The following is a 22413-nucleotide window of genomic DNA, read 5'->3' as shown; positions in this document are numbered from 1 at the left end:
ATAGAAACTTAGTCTTGCTCTTTGATGGTGTGGAGGACTTTAGGTGTAGGATCTATGTTCAAAGGAGGGTCTTTGTAGGAGTAAAAACCACGTTGAAGTACTTTATGAACATTTTTGGTTAACTTTTCAGTATTGCAAAACAAATTTGCGCATCCAAGAACTGAACAATAGCTCAGTTGGTAGCATGGAGGACTGTAGATTGATAGAAAGATGATATCCTTAGGTCACTGGCTCAACTAAAATTGAAGTGCTTTTCCATATTATCGTATTTTTGATATAGAAGCATGGTATTAGATAGACTTTATAGGTATTGGAATATATTAAACTGCACAAGGTAGCTAATAAAGTGTTCTGAGAGAAGCATTAACAAGCATTCAAGTTCCTATTTTTGTTACCAGAGACAAGCTGCTTCCAGTCGTTGTGCTAAACTAAGCTAACAAACTATCTACATTCTCCACAGGCAAAATCGATGATCTCATCTAACATTTAGAGACAAATCAAAAACATTTAAACCAGGTCATAAAAATCCCAAGACTCATTCACCAGATGTATTTAAGGTCAACAGTCAACATATTACAATGCTTCAACAAGAAGGACAGATTTATTTATACACATGGTGACAGCAAAGAGGAAGATTTAATGATCTAATCATTAATAATCATGTTCCTTTTATGCTACAGAGAAATATCACTGCTAATTACAACACATACTGGAATTCACCCCTTTGCCTTGATAAGGTTAGAAATTTCCCACTCCACATAAGCTACCCGAATGCACCACTCCAAATTGAAACCAAAATACATGCAGCAACATCTGTTATGTTATCGACAACAACTCACACTTATTTAACCAATGTATCAAATATAAAACCTGATAAGTTGTTCATTTCATGTTCTGGCTCAAGGTAGCTGCCTTTGGGAACATTAATTCATCATATATAGAGAGCAGTATATACTACTTAGTCTCTGTGGTGGGTAATCATCCTGTTTCATATCCACAAAGTCAGAATTAGCTCGCTAAGCTCATGGTTTCTGCTAATCAGAGCTCTTTTAACTCATGTCACAAGTTTACATGGTGTCAACACAGACAAAAGATGGATGGAGCCTCTGGAAAGTGCCTTAAAGCCATATATATATATATATATATATATATATATATATATATATATATATATATATATATATATATATATATATATATGTATTCTTTAATGGCTGCCAGAGGGGGACTTCTGATCTCCAAGAGCCTTACGAAGGTTTTGCAGAAACATGACCACTAACCACGTGACTGCTACCCATGTGAAGTTAACTTGTCTGCTGTTTTGGATGTGTGACAATCATGGCGAAACTGTAGGATCAAGAGAATAAAACAAACCACAAAGGCCCAAAGACTCCCCGAAGCAGTGGGCAGCCACCTGTCTTGAGGGAAAAATGAGTATTCCCCAGCAGGTTGAAACCTTCAGGAACCACTGCTAACCAGCTGGGGAATACACATTTTTCCATAGGAACCAGTGGTTGTATCACATCCAGTATGGCGGAGTTGATTAACTCAATCACTCATGAAATAGGAACTTTGTTTTGGTCATTTTAATGGTCACAAGGGAGGTTTATCTTGAGTGTGCCTAGTGGCGAACGACTTGTGACATCACATTGTTAGCACTGAGCGTGCGGTTTCATAGTAAGGTCCTCCCCTCACCCACAACATCAGGTTTTAAAGCAGTAAAATGGTGAAGACAAATATGTTGAGCTTTTACCCCACTCATAAACTAAAACCGCGCAAGGAAAGACATTTTTTAACTGTCAAGTATTAACTCTGCAAACAAGTGTGAGTCCTGTCTCTAGAATTACTGTCATTTTAAAATACAGCGTTTTTAAAAATCCTAAATTAAAGAAATAACAAAGGCCAAGGTACAATTCCAGTGAAGCACTGTTTGCTACAGAGAAACGAGTTGCCAGCTTTGCACATATGTCTCAAACTCATTGTCTTTGATTGCCACGCTCCTCAGGGACAACTAGTCGATACTTACGGGCCCCTTGCTTATTCCCTCTCTGATACAGTAAGCAATTGAGGTGTTTTTCTGGATAGTTCTTTTAAACTTGATAAACAAGTGTCCTCCGTAATACAATCTAGCTTTTATCAACTACGTCAAATTTCTAAGGCTAAGCCTTACATATCATGTAAGGATATCCATGCCTTTGTTAATTTTAGATTAGATTACTGCAACTCCCTTAACCTGGGCCTCCAATCTGCCCTTCTTCATAGATTGCAACTTGTTCAAAATGCTGCGGCACGCCTCTTAATTGGAACTAAAGGGTATCGATCACTCCGGCTCTTGCTGACCTACATTGGCTCCCCATTAAATACCGTATTGATTTTAAAATGTTATTGCTTACTTTTTAAATCGTAAACAATATTGCACCTAGCTACTTAACTGAACTCCTCAGCCTGTATACCCCTAGGAGAGCCCTAAGATCATCGGGCCAACTGCTCTTGGTGCAACCTAGGGTCCAGGGACCAGAGGTGACCGTGCCTTTGCTAGTGCTGCAGTCAACCTCTGGAAAAATCTTCCAACTGACATTCACGCATCTGAATCTATTCAATCTTTTAAACTACGATTGAAAACTAATTTATTTAATCTAGCATTCCCGGCTAGTTCGTGTTTTTATCAGGTAGTCTTCTTTGTACTTTGCAATCGCACCCATATGTAATTTTAACTTATATTATTGTATTACCGGAATAATCTTCCAGTTGATATTCCAGCGTCTGAATTTATTCAATCCTTTAAATTCCGATTAATAACTTACTTAACTTAGCATTGCCGATTAATTGGTGCTCTGTTTCATCTGGTAGTGTACTTTGCACTTTGCTATCACATCCTTATGTAATTTTAATTTAATTTCATACTATTGTATTATTGAGAAGCACTTTGGTGTATCTATGGTTTTTAAATGTGCCATATAAATAAAGTTGTATTGTTTAACTCAAACGACCCAAGTGTGAGTTTCAGGTCTTCACAAATTTGAATCCAGCACCAGTGTTGGGAAGGTTACTTTTAAAATGTATTCCACTACAGATTACAGAATACATGCCCCAAAATGTATTTTGTAACGTATTCCGTTACGTTACTCAATGAGAGTAACGTATTCTGAATTATTTGGATTACTTAATATATTATCATGCTTTCTACAACTACATGAATGTACTATTGTTGTGATTTATTACTATTACGGAAGGTCCGCGGCTCCGAACCTTAGTAAAGGGACCTCTGGCTAATACATCGGGTTCGTGTTGGGCTCATAGCCGAAAAATAGCTTTACTTTGTTGTCTGGATCAACTTTGCTAGCGAGAGGCAGAGAGAGGCGTTGAAAGGCTGCTGCAACGGAACTTATTGTTTCGGAGGAAAACACGAACACGGTGTACAGTCGAGTCTTAATAGCTTACTTACAACTGGGCTCGTCAGGCACTCTTCTTGGCTGCAGTGGTTATTATTATATTTACATGCTTCCAGCTCCCGTTTCTGCTCGATGATAACTGTCATTTTTCTTCCTCCCTCGCTCACAGACACATAACGGGTATGGCAGTCCATTCTCCCTGCAGCACGGACTACACTGCCCATGAGGCTACATTCTTTAGGGCTATGCCTGTAGCGTTCTACCTATTAGCTTAGCACAACAACAACAACAAAAAAGGCGCCCTCTCACCCAGGAAACACACAGTCGGAGAGAGAGCGCGTCACCATGGCAACCGTAACGCTGCCGCCTGGAACAACAGAACGTAGCTGTCAAACAAAACCCAAACAGTCCTGACCACAATATGAAACAGGAAAATACCGCCGTGTAATCCATTTATTTCAACAAAGTAACTGTATTCTAAATACCACCTTTTTAAACGGTAACTGTAACGGAATACAGTTACTCATATTTTGTATTTTAAATACGTAACGGCGGTACATGTATTCCGTTACTCCCCAACACTGTCCAGCACACATGTAAGTTTGGACTGTTAATAAAAAAAAATGGCACAGTTGCAGCTGTAGAGCAACATGTACCCAAAAATACACCAAAAAGAAAGCTAACAATGCACTTAAGGGGCAGACTTTAAGTAGAGGTCTGTGTATCCAAAATACTTGTTCAACCTCTATTTAAAAAGCCCTGGAAACACTCTTGGCTATATTTGTAGGATCTTTAGGATACATTTCTGAGAGTGTTATACGTTACAATATAAAGCGACTTGAGGTGATTGTTGTTGTCATTTGGTGCTGTATTTTAAAAAAACAAATCATAACTACACAGACAGTGTAATCTTTAATAACAATATTTGAGTTGATGTTAAAATAACAAATAACACACACACATTAAGAAATTGTCCTTCATTTACTAAAAAAAAACAAAAAACTTACACTTCACAAAAATACATGGCATGATGAGAAAAAATATTTAACTTTGGTTTTTGCTAATAACATCAATAATAATTTGCTTTTTAGGATTAAACACAGTAAAAATCACATGAAACTGTGAATCCCAGTGTAGCCCACAACAGCACAGCGCTAGATTTACCATTTTATATAATATTAATGTGGTAAAAACAACACAAACACACATGTTATGCCAACACATTACATGACTCCAATCAGTCAAATTAATAGGTGGAGCACCATGGGCCTGGTATCAGTATGGAAAACATACTATGGAATATTTCCAGCTTTGTTTTTATAGGGTTTTTTTTTAATATATATATATATATATATATATATATATATATATATAAACAAACAGAAGAAAAATAACTTATGTCATCATATGTTCTGCTCTATGTAGCATTATTAAGGTCTTATAGTGTTATAAAGTCAGATACAGTCACACATACAAGAGGAAGTTTAAAGTGCAAACTATAAATAAAGGTTAAAGTGACGGCTTGGATGTCTTAAAAAAACAACAACAAAAAAAAAACAACCTTCATCTAATCCTACTTCACGAATAAAGAGCCTCTTGTTTCATGACCTTTAGTAGTGTTCTCGTCTTTATTTTTAGCTTAAAGGAAAATTCCAACATGTCTGAGTGAAGACATCTGTCTGAGATTCGATGCTCCCTCGCCCCGTTTCATCTTTCACCGTCTCAGTCACTGATCCATCTTCAACAAACCTTCATTCTACCCTTAAATGAGTGTGAGTGACGCTTTGGGAAAATACACAACTTTGCTTTCTTGTTGTGATTTAAATGAGAAAGTCAACTTCAGTATGAAGTTAAGGTGTGGAATGAGCCGGAAACAAGCCAGCTTACGCACAAAAAAATGAGATTAAAAAAATATGTTAGGTGTTTATTTTATTCCTCTGGGATAATCCATCCATAGGGATGATGCTTTTTTTGTAGCATTGCCTTGGTTCGCTAAACTGAAACCCAGTGGACTTCTCTTTAGGCAAAAATTATAACAGAAATGAGCTCTGGTCATCGGAAGTACGTTTTGTTAGTGAAGGTGAGTGCCACATTTTAATTTGAATTTTTAAGAGCAAACGTAGTCTCCAAAAGTAAAAGGTTAACATTAATTCATGAACAAACTTAAGTTTCGCTACACTGAGCTGCCGTGTTCGGTGGGATAATGAGTAATTTCACCGACAGCTTACTAGCAACATTAGCAAGTTCTCTTGCTAGCAACACTTATAAGTTGCTAGCAAGTGGGGATATTTGCTTAGATTAGAATGGCTAAATCTTTTCTTTAAGTTCCCTTTTTAGAAATCTAACCTTTAAAAAAAACATTACAAAAAAATGCTGGAAGCGCAAAAATGCAGCCTCATTTCTGTGTTTTATTAATTTCTTTGGCACTCTTTGGCTTGATTTCCCCAACATGGATCATTTTTTACATTTTAATATGAATGAAGATATTTTTCCAAAAATAAAAATCCCAGTTTTAAAAAACACAGGTTTAAAAGTGTGCGTGTAGCCTATGTTTATTTGTACTGAAGCACATTTCTTCTGGCAAGCTTGTTTTTTGATAGCCAAATTTAGCTTTCCTGTTTGTCAGAGCTAACATCCACAAGGCAAATGCCACAAACCAATGAGTGAGTAAAAAAAGGCAAAGTTTCACACTGAAATCAAAGTGTATTTTCCAAAAGGCCAAACACTTATAATAACTTTTATTGCTGCATTTCAGGCTTGTTGATGCCACTCTTTTGTGGAAATGTTTTTAGTGTTAATTCTTCATTTTACATTCAGTAAGATAATGTGCGGTCATGGCTCTACAACTGGGTTAGCCATAAAGTTGTGTTTAGACAGAAAGCAAAACAAGTTTCCACTTTGTGTCCTGCAAGCAGACACAGCTGCTTAACATCCAATGCACCCGGTGTATCTGCTCTGTGCAGTCTTTACTTGTTATCAAGTCACTGAAAAGGCTTTTTTATGAGTTGCCATCACTCTTGAAACACTCAGTTTTGTAGTTTTCATTTGATTTTGCATTGTCACACTGCCTTGTTTGGTGTCTCAGCACACCATAAGGTCCTTAAAATCTCCTTAAAATTGATTTCTTCATTTGGGAAGATACTGAGGAATGCTTGCTTGTTTATAGATGTCCCAGTGATCAATGGTAGCTTTTCGTAGTGGTACAAACAACTCAAAGCCTCACATTGTTCCTTCAGGAGACTTTGGTTTGCCCCACAGAAGTTACATTCACGTTTTCAGCTGCGTCTGACTGAAACCTTCAGCTGTTTCCTAAATTCCTTCATGGCTTTCTGTGGCCAACCTTCATTCATTATGCCCTAAAACCTCTGTTATGTTTCCGCCTCCTTGAGTGGCAACATTTAACCAAGAGCACGAACACGATCATCACAAGTAACAATATCACTATAACTGTAATAACATAGTTCTGGACGGGTGGTCCATGGCACATTGTCTGGGTCACCTTCTTGATGCTGACCGGCTCAGAGTAGTCCTCGTGAACGCAGGTCACCGTTTCAATGTCAGGAATGACCACGGCGGACTGCTGCACCATAATGATGAATCTGAGGTTGCTGCAGCAGCTCAAAGGATTGGAGCCCATGTAAAGAGTCTTTAGAGAGTGCTTCAAAGCAAGGATGGTGCTGTACTCCAGTGTCACCAGGTGGTTGTTCTGCAAATTTAGGGACTCAATGGAGGACTCTTTGCTCCACGTCGGTAGAGTGGTCAACTGGTTGGTGGACAGATCAACGTATTTGAGGCTCCTCAGTAAGGACAGGTCTGCTTTTAGAATGGAAATGTTGTTTTTCCTCATGGAAAGGTGAACCAGGGAGTGCTCCAGACCAGAAAGAGAGTCTTTGTGCATGTCCAAGCCTGGATTCAGGGACAAATCCAAGACCTTCAATGGGGTGTTGGCAAACATGTTCGCGGGCAGACTCCTCAGGTTGTTTTCAGAGAGGTACAAAGCCTCCAATTTTGGAACAGATAAAAAGGACACACAACTTTGAGGATCCTTGTGGTTTTGGTCTGTTGGCTCAGAGTCACAGACTTGCAGGTTGTTCTGCTGGAGATGCAGGTATTTGATGTTGACGAGTCTCTGAAATATTTGATAGTCCAGGGTTGTGAGGTCGTTTCCTTGTAAGAAGAGTTCTTCCAGCGACTGCACAGTGTTTTCTCCAAATGTCAGACTCTGCAGTGGATTATAGCTCAGATTGATGATCTTAACTCTCTGTAGAAGGCCTCCATCAGTAATAGAAAATGAGGTAATGCAGTTATTGCTCACATTTAGGACCTCCAGTGATCCCATCATGGAAAAATACTCTTCAGGCATTTTTTTGAGTTGATTGTAACTCATGTCAAGGTATCTGAGGCAATTAAACGTTATGTTTCCCATGAATTTGATGTTTTGGATTTGATTTTTTGAAAGGTCCAGATATTTAAGGCAGTTGTTTTTCGGGAGACGGGGAAAGAAGAGCATTTTGTTTCGACTCAGGTCAAAAGTGGCAAGTTCATATGGAGTGTCTGATTGCGCGCTTTGGAATGACTCCAAGCTGTTTTGGCTGAGATTAAACACTTTTAATTTGTCGAGATTGAAGTCGTCGATGCACCTTATTGAATTCTTGGACAAATCAAGTTCGGTCAAATGAGATAAAATGTCAAAAGCTCCATCTTCAATTTTCAAGATGATATTATTGTGGAGGCTGATTTTCCTCAAGGACAAGGATCCACTGAAGGTATCTTTTGCTACTTCAGTGATGCTATTGCTGTTCAGAGAAAGGTTCACCAGCCTGGGAGAGTCAGCCAAGAAATAGTCTGACATCCCCGTGTACAGGCCGTTGTTTGACAGATCCAGTGACTCCACAGTTTTAAGAGGTCCGATGTTTGTTTTGGAGTGGGCAAAAACATTCAAATGATTCTTGGACAGATCCAGGATTTTCAGATCATTCATGTCTTCGAAGAGCCTGGGCTGGATGAAGTGGATCTTATTGGAGTGGAGATTCAGATGCCGGAGGTTGGTGTGGTATGCTAAAGTTTCCTGGGTGAGATTCTGCACCTGGTTTCGTGAAAGGTCCAGCATTTGGACGACATCGGGAAGGTTGAGTGGCGCACTTCTAAGGCTCAGATCGCTGCAAAACACATCCATCTGGACCTACGAACAAAGACAAACACACGAGTCTGATTATCTCGGCATACAGCCAGGTTGACTGATCATGACACAACACAGACCACATGTGGATGTGGAGGGTCGATTTATGAGTCAGTGTATCAAGGCCCAAGGCATGTTCTTGGCAGCAAGACAACCCGGTGTTGAATTTTTTTTTAAAGTGTTTAAACTATGATTATTTCTCCTTGAATTGATTTAAAAAAACCAACCAAAAGAAAAAGAAAACAAAAAGTTCCTAAACCAAGAAGAAAACACACCTCACACCTTTACTTCTTCTTTCGTCTTTCTTCCCTATTAGACGTTTGAGGTATTAAGTGCAGTTTATAATTGAAACCATATGGCCACAAAACCCACATGTCCAAAAACAGCTCATAAAACTGTCTCCCTCTCTGCTTACTCTCTAAGTCAGAGTACATTTAGCTTCTTGGCGTATTTGTGGTATCGTGGAAGGGGCATTGCATAGCTGCCTGTAAACAAATAAGAACTGGATGGCAGAACATCTCGTATCTGCTCAGGAACAAATCAGTCACACTTGGAGAAAAGTTTTATCATTGAAAAAACACGTATGTTTCCTATATGACTTTGCGTGTCATTAGCAATACTGCTCGTGTGGCACGCAACTGCTTATGTCAGACTAAGTCAGACTTTAACTCCACATTATCTGATTCACGTGTGAGGCGGTTTACGGCACATTTAGTCAGAGTAACTGTAAAAAAATGACTAATACTTGTGTAAATAATGGGAACCAAGTGGAGAAACTGCTAAAGTCGTGCTCAACTACTAAGGCTAGAACACCATAAAGTGCAACATCCCCAATTAGGTGATCTTTGTTTTACGGTCTGCTAGTGGTTTATTTAATGGCTCACAGTTCAGAGATGACAGTAAATGAGAGTGTTTAGTGCAACAAATGTCACCAAACTGGACACAAAAGTCGCGCAACCATTAAGCCAAGGGGGGGTGCCCTTAACCTCAAGTTTCATTCCATTTCCCATCTCTCTATCCCCTCATTATCGGTCATCTCACCACTTTCAGTTCTCTTATAGATACTTGCTGTAACAAGGCCAAAATATGCTTTCAAGAAAGACTTTATTGCTGGAAGATACCTATCTGGTTTCATAAAGTCAGACTGAGAGGACTACACAATGTTTTTTAATCACAAAAGCATCTATGGACATCCAAACACGGGGATTTTTACCCCCCTTACGGTTGATTAACAGCTGATTTCCGAACAACACTGTATCTTACGCTTCCACACCACAGATCTCCACTGTTGTCCAGAAACTGTGACCACATTCATAATTTCATTCACAGTGTACAAAATACAGAGTTTGTTTATCAAAACCGCTGGTGTGCCGCAGTTTTGTAGTGTGCTTTCGTGGCTGTGCACAGCACTCGTCATTTTTCATGCCGAGGCTTTATTGTTGGTGATGGGTTTATTGTAACCTTAACCACGATGTTTTTCTAAACCAGGCAGTTTTCAGAGCCTAAACCCAACGAACCGACTGGAAGATGCAGTGTGGTTAAGCAGGTGACTCTCTGAGGGCCTTACTACAGCAGACTTGGTTTGAATCTGCTCCAGACCATTTGCTATGCTTCACCCTCCCCCTCTTGCCATTTTCCAGCCTACTCTTCATGGTCCTGTCTAATAAAGATCTGAAATGCCCCTCTTAAAACAAGTAAACAGTTTGTATTGAGTAAAAAATCCTAGCAGGTTGTAAACTGTGGTTTCCTGCCTGGTAAACATGAGATTTATGCCATCACCCTACTTTGTTGATATTTTAAACGGAGTGTTTTATATACTTCTCGGGACATTCTTGCTGCAGTTACTGTGTAACAGTATCGATGGTTAAAAAACACCTTCATCATCGTGGAGACTCTGGCTAAACAGCATCATGTGACCGTCCAGAATGAGAACCTTGGTTTGTGACAGTCCTCCAGAATAAAAACTACATTAATTTGTTCACAAACCTTTATTACAATGTTTTAATTTTGTTAGAGCTTATAATGAAGCGAATGATGAGTTCTTAAGACCGAACTCTGGATTTTAATCAAAAGCATCACCTTTTCTTGCCTTTGGTACCAAAACCTTGAAAGTGGTCTCACACTCAAAAGCAGCTCTTCATTTTACAGTGGAAACACAACTATATGTAGTTTCAGCAATTCTTAGAGCAGAGGTATCAAACGTAAGGCCAGGGGGCCAGAATCAGCCTGGCAAAGATTCTAATCCAGCCCCATTGGATGGCTTTAAAAAACATGAAGGAGGGCATAAATTTTGGACTTGGATCTTTATTGATAACTGCCATTCACATTAGACCAAAGTAATTAGGTCATATATTTTAAAAAATGATAGAAAAGTTATCGTTTCTTCACATATCTTTTTTTTCAATGGATTGTACACATATATATACTTTTTCTGTAGTTTTACATGCTTTTTATAGTTTATAAGTCATGCTGATGGATTTCAATTACTGCAGCAACATTTCTTTATCATGAGGTAAAAAATTAGGACATACTTTTGAGTTGCGCTTCTTTTACTTATATCGAGATATCTAAGGAATCAACTGTGTAATTAAACTTCTTTACACTGACAGAAGTGGGGGGGCGTCGCTTGTCCAGCCCACTTAAGTTAAGCCCACTTAAGTGTATGGCCCATGAGACATCCCCAGCTTAGAGGGAACAAATGATTAATGGAGGACTAGTTTATTCTAATTCCAAAAGTATACCAACCAGTGAAGCAAATAGGTATTACTCCACAGCCCAAAATAGTCTTTAACAAATGCAATATTTGCTGCTGTCTCAATAACATTTTGTAAGAGCGACACTAATCAGCTACTTCAGGGAACTACAGAGCCTTTTTGTAATGTCTTAGACTCAAGTGTACAAAGTGTGATTTGTGGCATATCCTTATATGTCTCATCAGTAGTGTCTTTGTGCTGCTTTAGGATTTTTTTTTTTTTTACTTCATTCAGAAAGTGTGATGCTCTGAAAACCGTTCCGATTTCAACAGAGAAGTTCGGTGATATCTGGGTATTTATAGAACCACTGATGACCACATCAAATGTGGGTGACGCACCTTTCGCTTTCACTATCTGGCTATTTTTAGCTAACACATCTGAGCCTAACACTAATGACTCTGACCAATTGCTACGTGATCCAACCTTTAACCTATAAAGGCTTTCTTTATATATTTCCGGCTCTTTCCTAAGAAAAGCGAGTACTGTAGCTTAATGGAAGTGATGTATTTTTCTTTTTCATTTCATTTCATTTGATTACAGCAATATTTCTGCAAGATCAATCACCAGAAATATCATGAAAAAGAAATCGCAGCACTGTACACAATGACAAAGCTGGGTGACACATGCCCTCTGTGCTTAAAAAACCCGCCCAACCCTCTATCAGCATGACTTCCACTGAAGACAAATAACATTTTAATGCCCAGTTATTAAAGCTGGCAACTCGTGAACAAACTCTCTTCAGGTCTAAACTTGCAAATAATTATAAAATAAACTGCCCGTAGCTGATGTGAATGCACAGAGAAAGCGCACATACCATGTAAAATGTAAGTGAACAAAAAACAGAGAAAAGATGCCGTTAAAAAAAAAACAGAGAAAAGACCAGACGTGCGTGTCTCTGTTTACTTACAACTCGGCATGGAGGGGGTTGCTGGGGAGGGTACGCGGATGCCGCCACGCAGCTGACCAACAGCAGGAAGAACAGCTGGAGGACGTCCATGGTGCTGCAGGCAGACAGTCCAGATCACACAAGTGAGCAACACATGAATGTGGGAAGGATGCTGTATATGTAACTAAAAAGGGAAGGAGTAACAGTGTGACCTACGAAGGCGTTTTGTTGTTTTTTTATTATGCAATGAAAACAGGGGCTTTTTGTTGCAATTAATCTGAATGCCGTTTTTTTTCTTCTTTCTAGCATAAAGAATGACTAAGCCAAAAAAAAGGGTTTCCATTAACTCTTTGTACTGTTATTGTTTTTAAAAAATTAGCGACTGTTTGAGGCGAGTGAGTCACGCTTATAGCGCTTCACTGTTTCCTGATAGGTTACTTAGAAACAAAACAATACATTATGTCACCTTATAGGGCAGACACGCTGTGCCCCGGACGGGTTGATAAGCTGATATTCATATGGAAACTTACGGGGGAAACAAAAGGTTTGCAGTTTGAGGCTAAGAATGGTTTAAAGTCATGAGCGACAAACACGGAGGCAGTTTGCTCTAATTTAATTCATCACAGTGCTCTCATGTGATGCTTGGAGCGCACAATCATCCTTCATTTAGTGTTAGAGAAACCTTTAAAAAATTGAATGAATCAGCCTTTTGCTCCGATTTTAAGGCGGATCGCAGAGCTGCAGGGCTTTGATGAAAGTCGAATAGACTTTAAGGTTTATCTCATAGAAAAAAGGAAATGTTTACAGTCTGTTAAACACCACAGCCGTTAAGCTGCAGCCAAAAAAGATCCACACTTTTGGACTTTTAAATGTTCCCATTCAACCTTTTTTTTTTCTTCCTCCCATTTTAATTCCCATTCTACTTCCGGCCCCACCACAGGGAAATTTCACTGCATTTGTTTAAACTATCCCAGAGATACAGAGCATTGTTTGACAGGGGGACATCTTCAGATTTCAGATCCACCAAAGAAATGTTTCCCCTCAAAATTCCTCACATGGTTTCACTTATATAAACATCTGAGGCACTAAAGAGGCCATCAGACATTATGTAATGTAGGATGTATTAACTAAGGTGAGGAAAAAGTCCACCTTATTATAGAACTTGTGACCCCTAGTTTCAGAAACGCCAGAGTGCCTATAAAAGAGGAAGTTTTGTACATTTTGCAGATAGTAGTAGTCGTAACAGTGCTGCAGTGGTGGAGTTTACTGCATAAATGTGAACCAGGAGGCTTTTATTTTGGCAGAATCACAACTTTTTTAAAGATTCTATTACACAAAATAATATTTTAGCACGTAGAGTTCAAGTCCACGTGTTGGTACACGGCAACTTCATCACAGTGAAGACAGAAAATCAGCCTTTTCCAGCCTTTAAAGTCCTCAAAACGCTGATTTAAAAGTATTTGAGAGAGCTGTTTAGACCTGTTACCCATGCAAGCAATACAGCTGAGTTAGTAGCTGGTAAAACTTGTGCACTTTTTCTTCTGTTTTAGAGTTTACATGCAGGACTTTTACTACAAAATGAGTATTTGTACTCTGTCCACCTCTACAACTGTAAGCAAGTACACAAACGTCACTGAGACCCCGAGAACCTTCCAAAAACCTCTGCAGCAACAGCCCAACAAAATGAACTTTTACCTCGCTTTCAGCTGATGACTAATCTTCACAAGCCTCCTGACCATGTCGATTTCACACCCTCACACACCCACACAGGTCGATCGCTCCTTTCAGCTCGACGCTCCTCTCCCCGCGGCTGCCGGCTGCTGTCCGGCCATCCTCACATCCTGTGAGAATATCCTGCATGGCTTGGCCTCTTTCCCCCCTCCCACTGTTCTCGGGGAAATGCCATATAAGGGGGGGTTGGGTTGGGAATTCTAGTTTTGAGCTGTAACTTCAAGGAGACTCAACCCTAACCTCTCTCCCCAACCTCACAAAAAAAAAAATGCCATCTATTAATCCTAAAATTGGATGTCTCGAGGAATAGTTTGAACGTTCTCACAGGCACCAGACTCCATTTGGAATCTGAGGCATTTAAGCCTCAGCTCTGCCGAATACGTTCTTTGAAATCTCTGAAGCAGCGTTTTATGGATGTTTTCTTTATTTTTTTTAAACAAGTCGAGCTGTTTTTGATGCTTCTACGTCAGCAGCTCTTATTGATAGCGTTCACAGAGACGTGTGGGTGCGCTGAAAAATCACACATCCTTTTTATGACTGTGGGAGTAAGTCAGACTTGTCATGTGGCTTTTCTCTGGTCTGCCCTACTGTAAACAAACATCGCTCTAATTATAATGAATAAGACCAGTTCATACGTACAGACAATCAGTTTTAAATGACTGTACGAATGTCTGCGTGTCTAGACAGGCTGGAAAAAAGCATGAGTAAAACTCTCGCCTCCATAAAGGGCTCTCGAGCTCTGACTGCATCATTGGAGATTTTCAGCGATAGATTGCGCTGCATGTGAAGCAGAAATGCTATTTTTAACAAATAAAATCAGACTGTTTCTAAACTACAGTCTGTTTTAGGACGCGAATATTGGAAAAAATGCAATTTATAAAGGGATTTGTAAGCGTTCTATCTCCGAGTTTATATCAGCAGGTGTTTCTTAATCTATTGGCTTTTGTGTAAGTTAAGTGTTTAAACTCCACATTTAATCAAACAAATCTGAATCTGTTATAAAGTATTAAGGATGCTAATGCTGTTTATCTGTTTCACAACCACAAACATAAATACAATCATATTAGAAACTGAAACAGGAGAAGCTAAAGCAGCTAAAGGATCATTCTATTATTAAATATGCTGTAATTAATTCTAACCAGGTGGTGGCATAACTCTCTAAATCTTTACCCACCTTCTGAAGTTTTCTCCAGTGAATTATCAGAAAACAGATCGCGTATGCAGAGTAGCTGGTTTCTGTTTCTGCATCATCACTGACTTAGAACAAAAATAACGTTGAATAAAAACTAGATTTTAGTGTCAGATTGTGGCACTTTGGAGGTGTGTGAAATTGAACTGATTGCGGAGCGTTTCTCGCGTCGTTACGCTGGAAAGAAATTTACCCAGAGGGCTTGAAATTTTGAAAATCTTTTACAGGATGAAGGTTACATTTTGAAAGGCTTTGTTAAATTTACTGAAGTTATCGTGCACAAATAGAAATCTGTTGAATCTGACCAACTAAACCAAAGAAACAAGACTATCGACCTGCAGAGCGAGGGGAACTCTCTCCTCGGCTCTCTGAGGTTTTTGGGGGGATCGCTTGTCTTTAGTCTCGACCTTTCCTCTCACACGTGGGATCTCACGCCCCGTGTTGCCCCACTGAAATGATGACAGACCCTACAGTTCATTTTTGTACATGTTTTTTTTTGAACAGTTACTTAAAACTGTGTTGACACCTCGAATCATCAACAAGCCTTAGGTGACTTTCTTAGTTTTTCCGAGTTCCTGATAATTTGCCTGCTGAGTCTGATTCTTCAGTATCAGCTTTACTTTGTGGCGTCTGAGCTCAGTTTTGGTTCTTTCCCGCTAAAGACGCGACACAAGATGAGCTCGCCATCAAAAAGAGACGATAAAGATGTCACCATTAAATTCTCTGGTTTTGCTTTTGCTTTCCCCCCTTATGTAAATATTTAGGTGCAGTTTTTACCTGAATTAACATGGTGGAATTTTCTTTAGTTTTTTGAATTGTAAATGACTTCTTGTGGCACACCTGCAGCTGAGAGCCTTCACTTTCTGTTCTGAGAGAGAAGCCACTGTCCACTCATTATGTGGTCCGACACTTTCACCCTTTTCTTATCACCACAATCACATCTATCATGAATACGTTGGTTGCATGTGTTCAGGATGTGTTTCGTAACCTTTTCTCTTCCCTGACCTTGTCGAGAAGCACGCTCTCTGGATTCAGCACCTCCTGATTTGGCTTTCCTCTCCTGCTTCATCAGACGCACATTTCAGCTGTGTGGACTGGTGCGTGTGCAGCTTTTAAGCCTGTAAAGCATTTCCAAAAGTTTGGACAGCTAACACACGCACCGCAGCGTTCCCAAACATCCAGCCTGGAGCAATCTTCCTCCAAAAAAAAAAAAAAGGAACAAATCCCACCTCACACAGAGAGCTGTGACCCGGACTTCATGGAGCCGGTCTAGGATTAGATCAACAGACAACCTAAATCCACTAAAGACCGGTGGATGCCTCCAAACGAGGCTTGCACCTGAAATAACCTTTCAAACTGAACACCTGCACACCAAATATTAGCACCACACAGACGCGCTGGGTTACGGCACAAGCCAGTCAGCAGATTATTCTTCTTAAGGTTCACACCACAATCTTTCCCTCTCTTTAACCAAGTAGTTTTTATATGGAAACCTAACCAGTGAAAGGAAGTGAGAGCAAAGTGTGAGGGAAAAAATAAAGTGCCAAACAAAGCCGGCACTAACAGGAGGAAAACCAGAATCCCCTGGCTCTTAATCTGGGATAAGGTGGTCCTTCCCATTTTCCAACCACCTCCTGTAGACTTCAAGCATCTCTTAAAAGCACCAACACCAAAGGATACCTTACAGGTAATGGCGAGCTGCAGGATGCACCTGACAGAACAGCATCATATAACACTCTCTAAAGCCGGCACGTTATAAACTTAAAAAACAAGCGCTCTGTTTAGATCTCCAGCAGCTCACGTGGGCTCATTATGTGAGTTATGTGGCTGAAAGCTCCAGAAATACTCAGCAGGTGCAAGCGGACCATTAGTTTGGATCGTTTGTGTAAATATTGGAATTTGTTCTTAAGTTAGATCTGCGGTTTAGAGGTTTACTGTATATAAATATATATTTCCGTGTAAAATGTAGAGTGGGTGAAAGTGTAAAAGTGGCTTTTTGGAGCAAATCTACAGTGTGAAAATACACAAACACTCCTTGTTTAATTTGATTTTTAGCATATCGCCTCTCTGGCAGGTGGACTCTGATTTATCCATAACTACGAACACTTATTTAGAAATATTTACAAAACCACAGGGTGAAATGGTGCATCAGGTTAATGTTCTGCATTCAAACATGTATATTATACATACATTTGCCCTACAGAGATGATATGGGCAAAAAAATCACTTAAAGTGGACTCATTGCACTCATATTCAGACTCAGCCTTTCCACTAAGGGGCTCCAACACAGTAGCTTTGCATGACTCACAGTGCATCTGACCCCTCAGCCAGCTTTCTTCTGATTGGCTGCCCCTCACAAACAGGTTTGAGGGTTTAGGACATCACCCTGAACCAAAAGTAGAAAGAAGGATCTGAAGCCTGTTTAATAAAAGCATCTCCTACTGTAACGGCACATGTGGTGACAGCAGCCGCTTTAAAGCGTCGAAGAAGAAAAACTCGTCGTATTTGGCGAAAACTATGATCTCCATCTCTGAATTTGGTGGACGCAAATATGAAACGCTGTGTTGAAAAGCTGCCGAGCTCCTGCTGTTTTCGATGCTTCACGCGGATAACAGCTGATCTATACTAATGCACAAGTTTTATCGTCCTAATCGTGAGTTTTTTAAAAACAGCGTAAAGCTGCGCGAACACAGGCGCGCGTTAGCAAACAGGTGTCACGTAAGAAGGAGCCTTACCTGGTCTGCTGTCTGTCGTTCATGTGCAGGTTAAGTTTCAGATTAACTATCCTTTCACTCTTTGCCATGTTTTATCAGGTGTCATGTTTACACACAAATACACAATGTGAGTGTGTGTCACAGATCTCCCTGGGGGATTGTCCCCTTACATATTCACCGGGATTCCCGGACTTTTTGTTTCCATTTCATAAAAAAAAAAGGTCGCCATTACTCGCGGGTGTGTGGGGTGGTTTTTTCCCCCCTTTATTTCTCAGATATTTGTTTCCTGGAAAAACAGTGAGATCAGAGGGATGTTATTCCTGCAGGTGAAGGGTGCTTAAGAAAAGCTAAGATTATGGACGACTCAGGTAAGGTGTACCTGAAGGTAAGGGAAGGACCACTCTGCCTCCTGCTGGTCATGGGAAGAAAGCACACCTATGTGAAAATTTGACTATGCGCATAAAACGACCTCAGAGCCAAAGCTGTAATAAACAAAACACGGCGTAAACTAGACTTAAACAGTGAAATTTTAATGCATTTTTCTCTAGAAATATAATAAAGTACTACGTAATAGCCATATATCCAGATCAACATCTACTTTTGAATTTGTGACTTGAAGTAGAAGATCAGACTTTTCCACCTCTGTTTATTTGCTCAGAGAAAACAAAAAGTTTAAATTTAAATTATCTTGGTTCTTGGATACCAACGTCATAAGTAATTATAAAAATGTGACCCCTTTTCTTGTTGGTACACAAAATAAAACTAAAGATTAGCAACTTAAAGGTGGAAAATAGTCTGATGTATCTCACACACACCAGAAGCAGAAATTTGTTTTTCTCTTATGTCCCATCAACTGCTTTTGCATCTGTCACATTTACACTGAGACACTCGCTGTTCCTTGTTCAGCAGCACCCTCACGTTTCCTGCTTTTTCATGTAATAAGTTCTGGTTCTGGAACCAGACCACCTCCTGGAAAGTGGACCATCAGGTCCATCACCACAACAGAGCACAGACCTGGAGGCTCTGTCCATTGTAAAAGCATTAAACTTTGTATAGTACTGTGCAGAAGTCTTGAGATACCCCTCCTTTATGTTTTAGGAATGTGCAGTAATTTAGTGACACATAGAAAAACAGTATACAAGACAAAAACAGAGTTTGTACAGCTCTAAAGTTGTATGAGCCTTTATTCTTCAGCACATCCTGAACTCTTTCAGGCAAGCTTTATTGTAATGTCTTTAAGTAGTCTTCAGGAATAGTCTCCAGGCTTCCTGAAGGGCATTCAAAGCTGTTCTTTAGGTTTTGGTTGCTCTATGAAGCGCTGCCAACAGTACAGTTGCAGAGCGCCCTCTGGTGGACAAACTGCAAAATCAACACTCATAATGTGGTTAAAGACGCTTCTCACGTGTCTTCTTCAGTTTTTAAATTCTCATTTAATCTAATGTATCAGTATATAGCCAATATATGCCGGCTTCTACTGTAGGCACTCACTCTTCTGACCTCCTCTGTATTCTTTTGCAATTTCAACCAAAAAACAAATTTACATTCATGACCCCATCAAGCCTGTTATTGATTTTCAGTCCAGTTCTTGTGTAATGGCCCAACATGGGCCATACCTCAGCCTTTGTTGACAGCCAGCCTTCCACTGAGAGAATTACTGATGAGGCGTCAGTGAACAGTAGATGGATCAACTTCCTCAAATTTTTAAGGTTGCATTACTTGGGACATTACTTTATCCTAAGATATGCCAAGTTTTTATTCAATAGCTTATTGAGAATCACCTTGTTGGTGCCAAAATACAATGTTATGGCTCTCTTACTCTTATCTTTGGCACATTTTATACATTCTGGTGAAGAAATGGGATCAAATCAGGCTGATAAGCTACGTGTTGACAACACAGGTTCATCCTTTGGGTTCGGCGCCTTCTTATATGTTTGACTGACTCGGATTAGTTTTAAGTGGCTTAAAAACAAAAAACATTCCTGTGAAAATGGTCAGGTGCGAGGACTGGACTGAAAATGAGCGAAAAAGAAGCCAATGTCCAAAGAAATTCACAAAGGTATGTGAACTATTGCTCAAGACCACTTTAAAGTCTGGCTTCATGGAAGACTTTTGCACAATATTTACACACAGTAGTTTAAAATTAACCAACATACATAATATTCATGGGGGAAAAGTAATAGAAGAGAAATCTGACAGTTTTGTGAGTATAATATAATAATAAACAGAAACACGTGGATAGTTGGCCAGGAATAAGTTTTATATAAAATTTGAACAGTGGATACAGAGGTGATATTATGTGTATAAAAAAATACATACAATAAAAGGAAAATAAATGAATCTTATTTCTATTTTGAGCAGATGTTCAAGTTAGCTGATGAAATGTAAAAGGCACTAAATGTACAACATTCCAGTTTTAAAGACGGTGAACAAAAAGAGGCCAAAGTCATTCAGAGACGAATGAAAAATAACAATAATAATAATAATCACAGGGCATTTTGTTGTCTTTGTTATGCCAGACATAGTGCAGATTTTACAACATAACATACCAAACGATTCTCAAATAACACACAACTATTTACCATCGATAAACACCGAGCACGCACTTTAAGACCCGCGTCCAATCAGAACACCAAACGCCGCCACCGCGCGAGCTCCGTCACATCGGAAATCTTTCATAATTTATAGTTTACATCACGATTTCTACAACGGCACTAAACACTGCAACGAGTCACAATTAGGAGCAAAGCGACCAGCAGCTGACGGTTTGTACACGGATGTTTTGTTTTGGTTTGAAATGCATGCTGCAAACAAGAGTGTTTTTAAAACACAACCCAAAAACAAAAAAAAGGAAACAGAGAGGAAAAGATGGAAGACATCGCGGTGCTTGTGGGCTGTGATGTCACAACCACAGTCGGGTCAAAGCGGGCAAAGCCTGGATTTCTTCAGCCTGAAGTTGGTTATGACCCATTAAGTTTTACTGCTGTGTCAGAGGATTTCACAAATTTGGGATAAATATACAAAACGTGTGAGTAATTTCCCTTTTATGTGTCAGCGCAGACACGGAAACATCTGAAGAGGTCTAACAAACACTTCCTTCCTTGTGGAAACACTCTTTCACCACAGTTGTCAAATCTGTCCTGAAAACACAGGCTTGGATGTCGGCCTGCGTTAGGCTGTTTTTACCCGGGGGTTTCCCCGGTAACTAACCAGACTACTTCACTAGATTTAAAAAGTCAAAGAAAACAATCACAATTGGGCACAAATCTAACAGATGAAGTTAAATCCAGTCCACACAATTACAGCATGTACATTTTCAAAAGCCTTTTAAAATTATTTATCACATTCCAAAGGGCAGACAAGCCAACAACCAGTCAGTAACCCCCTGGTAATCGCTGGTCAATAGGGAAAAATAGGTAATCTCCAACTGGCTGTTCATTGGCTGTGGTTGGTGGCAGAAAGCCACATGGTTGCTGCACCAAAAACCTCAAAAACCTGGTCAACGGTAGCCTGCACAGAAAACACCAAACTGTCTCCACATGCTCGACAAGTACGCGCCAAGTGGTGCAGAAGCTGACGAGCGCAACGGAAACTGGAAACGGAGAAGGCTCACCTTCAAAGTAAAAGTTGTGCCTTACTTTTCAAAAGTAAAACACAACTTTTACTTTGATGACAAACACTAGTTGCACTAATACTTAGTGAGCGTTACAGGCAAGTTGGTGTTTTCCATGCAATCTAATAGCAACCAAAGCAATCAGCTGTGGTGCAGCACCTGGCAACCACTCTCCAACCAGTTGGGGAATATAAATTTTTACAAGTCAGGTTCTATGTGATTAATCATCGTCAGTACCGGCAGCCTTCCTCGCGGGTCCACGTTTCTGCAGAGCCTCTTATTTTCTACATCAAAGCGCCGACTTTACACTGACAGGAAACATTTGCTCCCCATTTCCAATAAATGAACTTTATTTACTGGCCCCAGCAGGTCAATAAAGTTGGGTTTCTCTTACACATTTTAGTTTCAGGCATTTGATGAGCTTTACAGCCTTGCTGATAAATTTCTGGCTTTGCAAAAAGACAGATAAAGGAGATACAGACCCTTCATCAGTATAAAATGAAAAGTATCGTACTTGAATAATTCCTCTGGATCTCAACATCTAAAGGAGGCTTGAAGGATTTAGGCTTTAAGAGCAAATGTGAAGCCTACCCAAATTATTCTGCAGGATACCTCTGCACCAAACAAACATGGACTTAAAGGCTTTTTTAATCAAGCCACATTTATTAGCGTTTTCTGCTCAGACTGTTGGCTGAAGAAACTTAAGCCGGAGCCCTTTAAACCGGCTGGTGTTGCGACACTTCTTGCAGGCGCTCTATGCACATGTCAGAGTGTCTGGTGACAAATAATTAAGACTTAAGTAAGAAAAACAAAGCATGCCACCAACTTTCTCGAGCAAACCGCTTCCATTCTCAGGAAAGACATCCACAGCCATACCACACTGGAATGAGTTACAGTATAACAGCACTATATCTTACACGAGGAGCAAGAAATATATACAAACACTGGTCAGCATGGAG

At 39.8% G+C, this 22413-nt stretch overlaps 1 protein-coding gene across 2 annotated transcripts; it reads right to left on the bottom strand.

The window, feature by feature from the left end:
* Positions 1–2685: 2685 nt before the first annotated feature.
* Positions 2686–19962, bottom strand: LOC146510415 (transforming growth factor beta activator LRRC32-like). 2 transcript variants are annotated; one of them, XR_014876611.1, is made up of 4 exons: positions 13906–19962; positions 12232–12325; positions 6461–8574; positions 2686–6361 (listed from the first exon to the last, which is right to left on the bottom strand). XR_014876611.1 is itself a non-coding variant. In XM_085175883.1 (3 exons), exons 1-3 carry the CDS (start codon positions 13947–13949, stop codon positions 6742–6744), a joined length of 1971 nt encoding a protein of 656 aa, XP_085032009.1. In that variant the 5' UTR covers positions 13950–19962; the 3' UTR covers positions 2686–6741. The 2 variants fall into 2 exon arrangements, 1 of the variants encoding a protein (XP_085032009.1); XM_085175883.1 differs by having other exon boundaries at positions 2686–8574.
* Positions 19963–22413: the final 2451 nt, after the last annotated feature.

Source organism: Neolamprologus multifasciatus, chromosome 10 (genome assembly GCF_963576455.1).
Source record: "Neolamprologus multifasciatus chromosome 10, fNeoMul1.2, whole genome shotgun sequence".
NCBI classification, from domain to species: Eukaryota; Metazoa; Chordata; class Actinopteri; order Cichliformes; family Cichlidae; genus Neolamprologus; species Neolamprologus multifasciatus.
The sequence above is the reverse complement of the archived record's forward strand: the minus strand, read 5'-3'. Positions and strand labels throughout refer to the sequence as shown.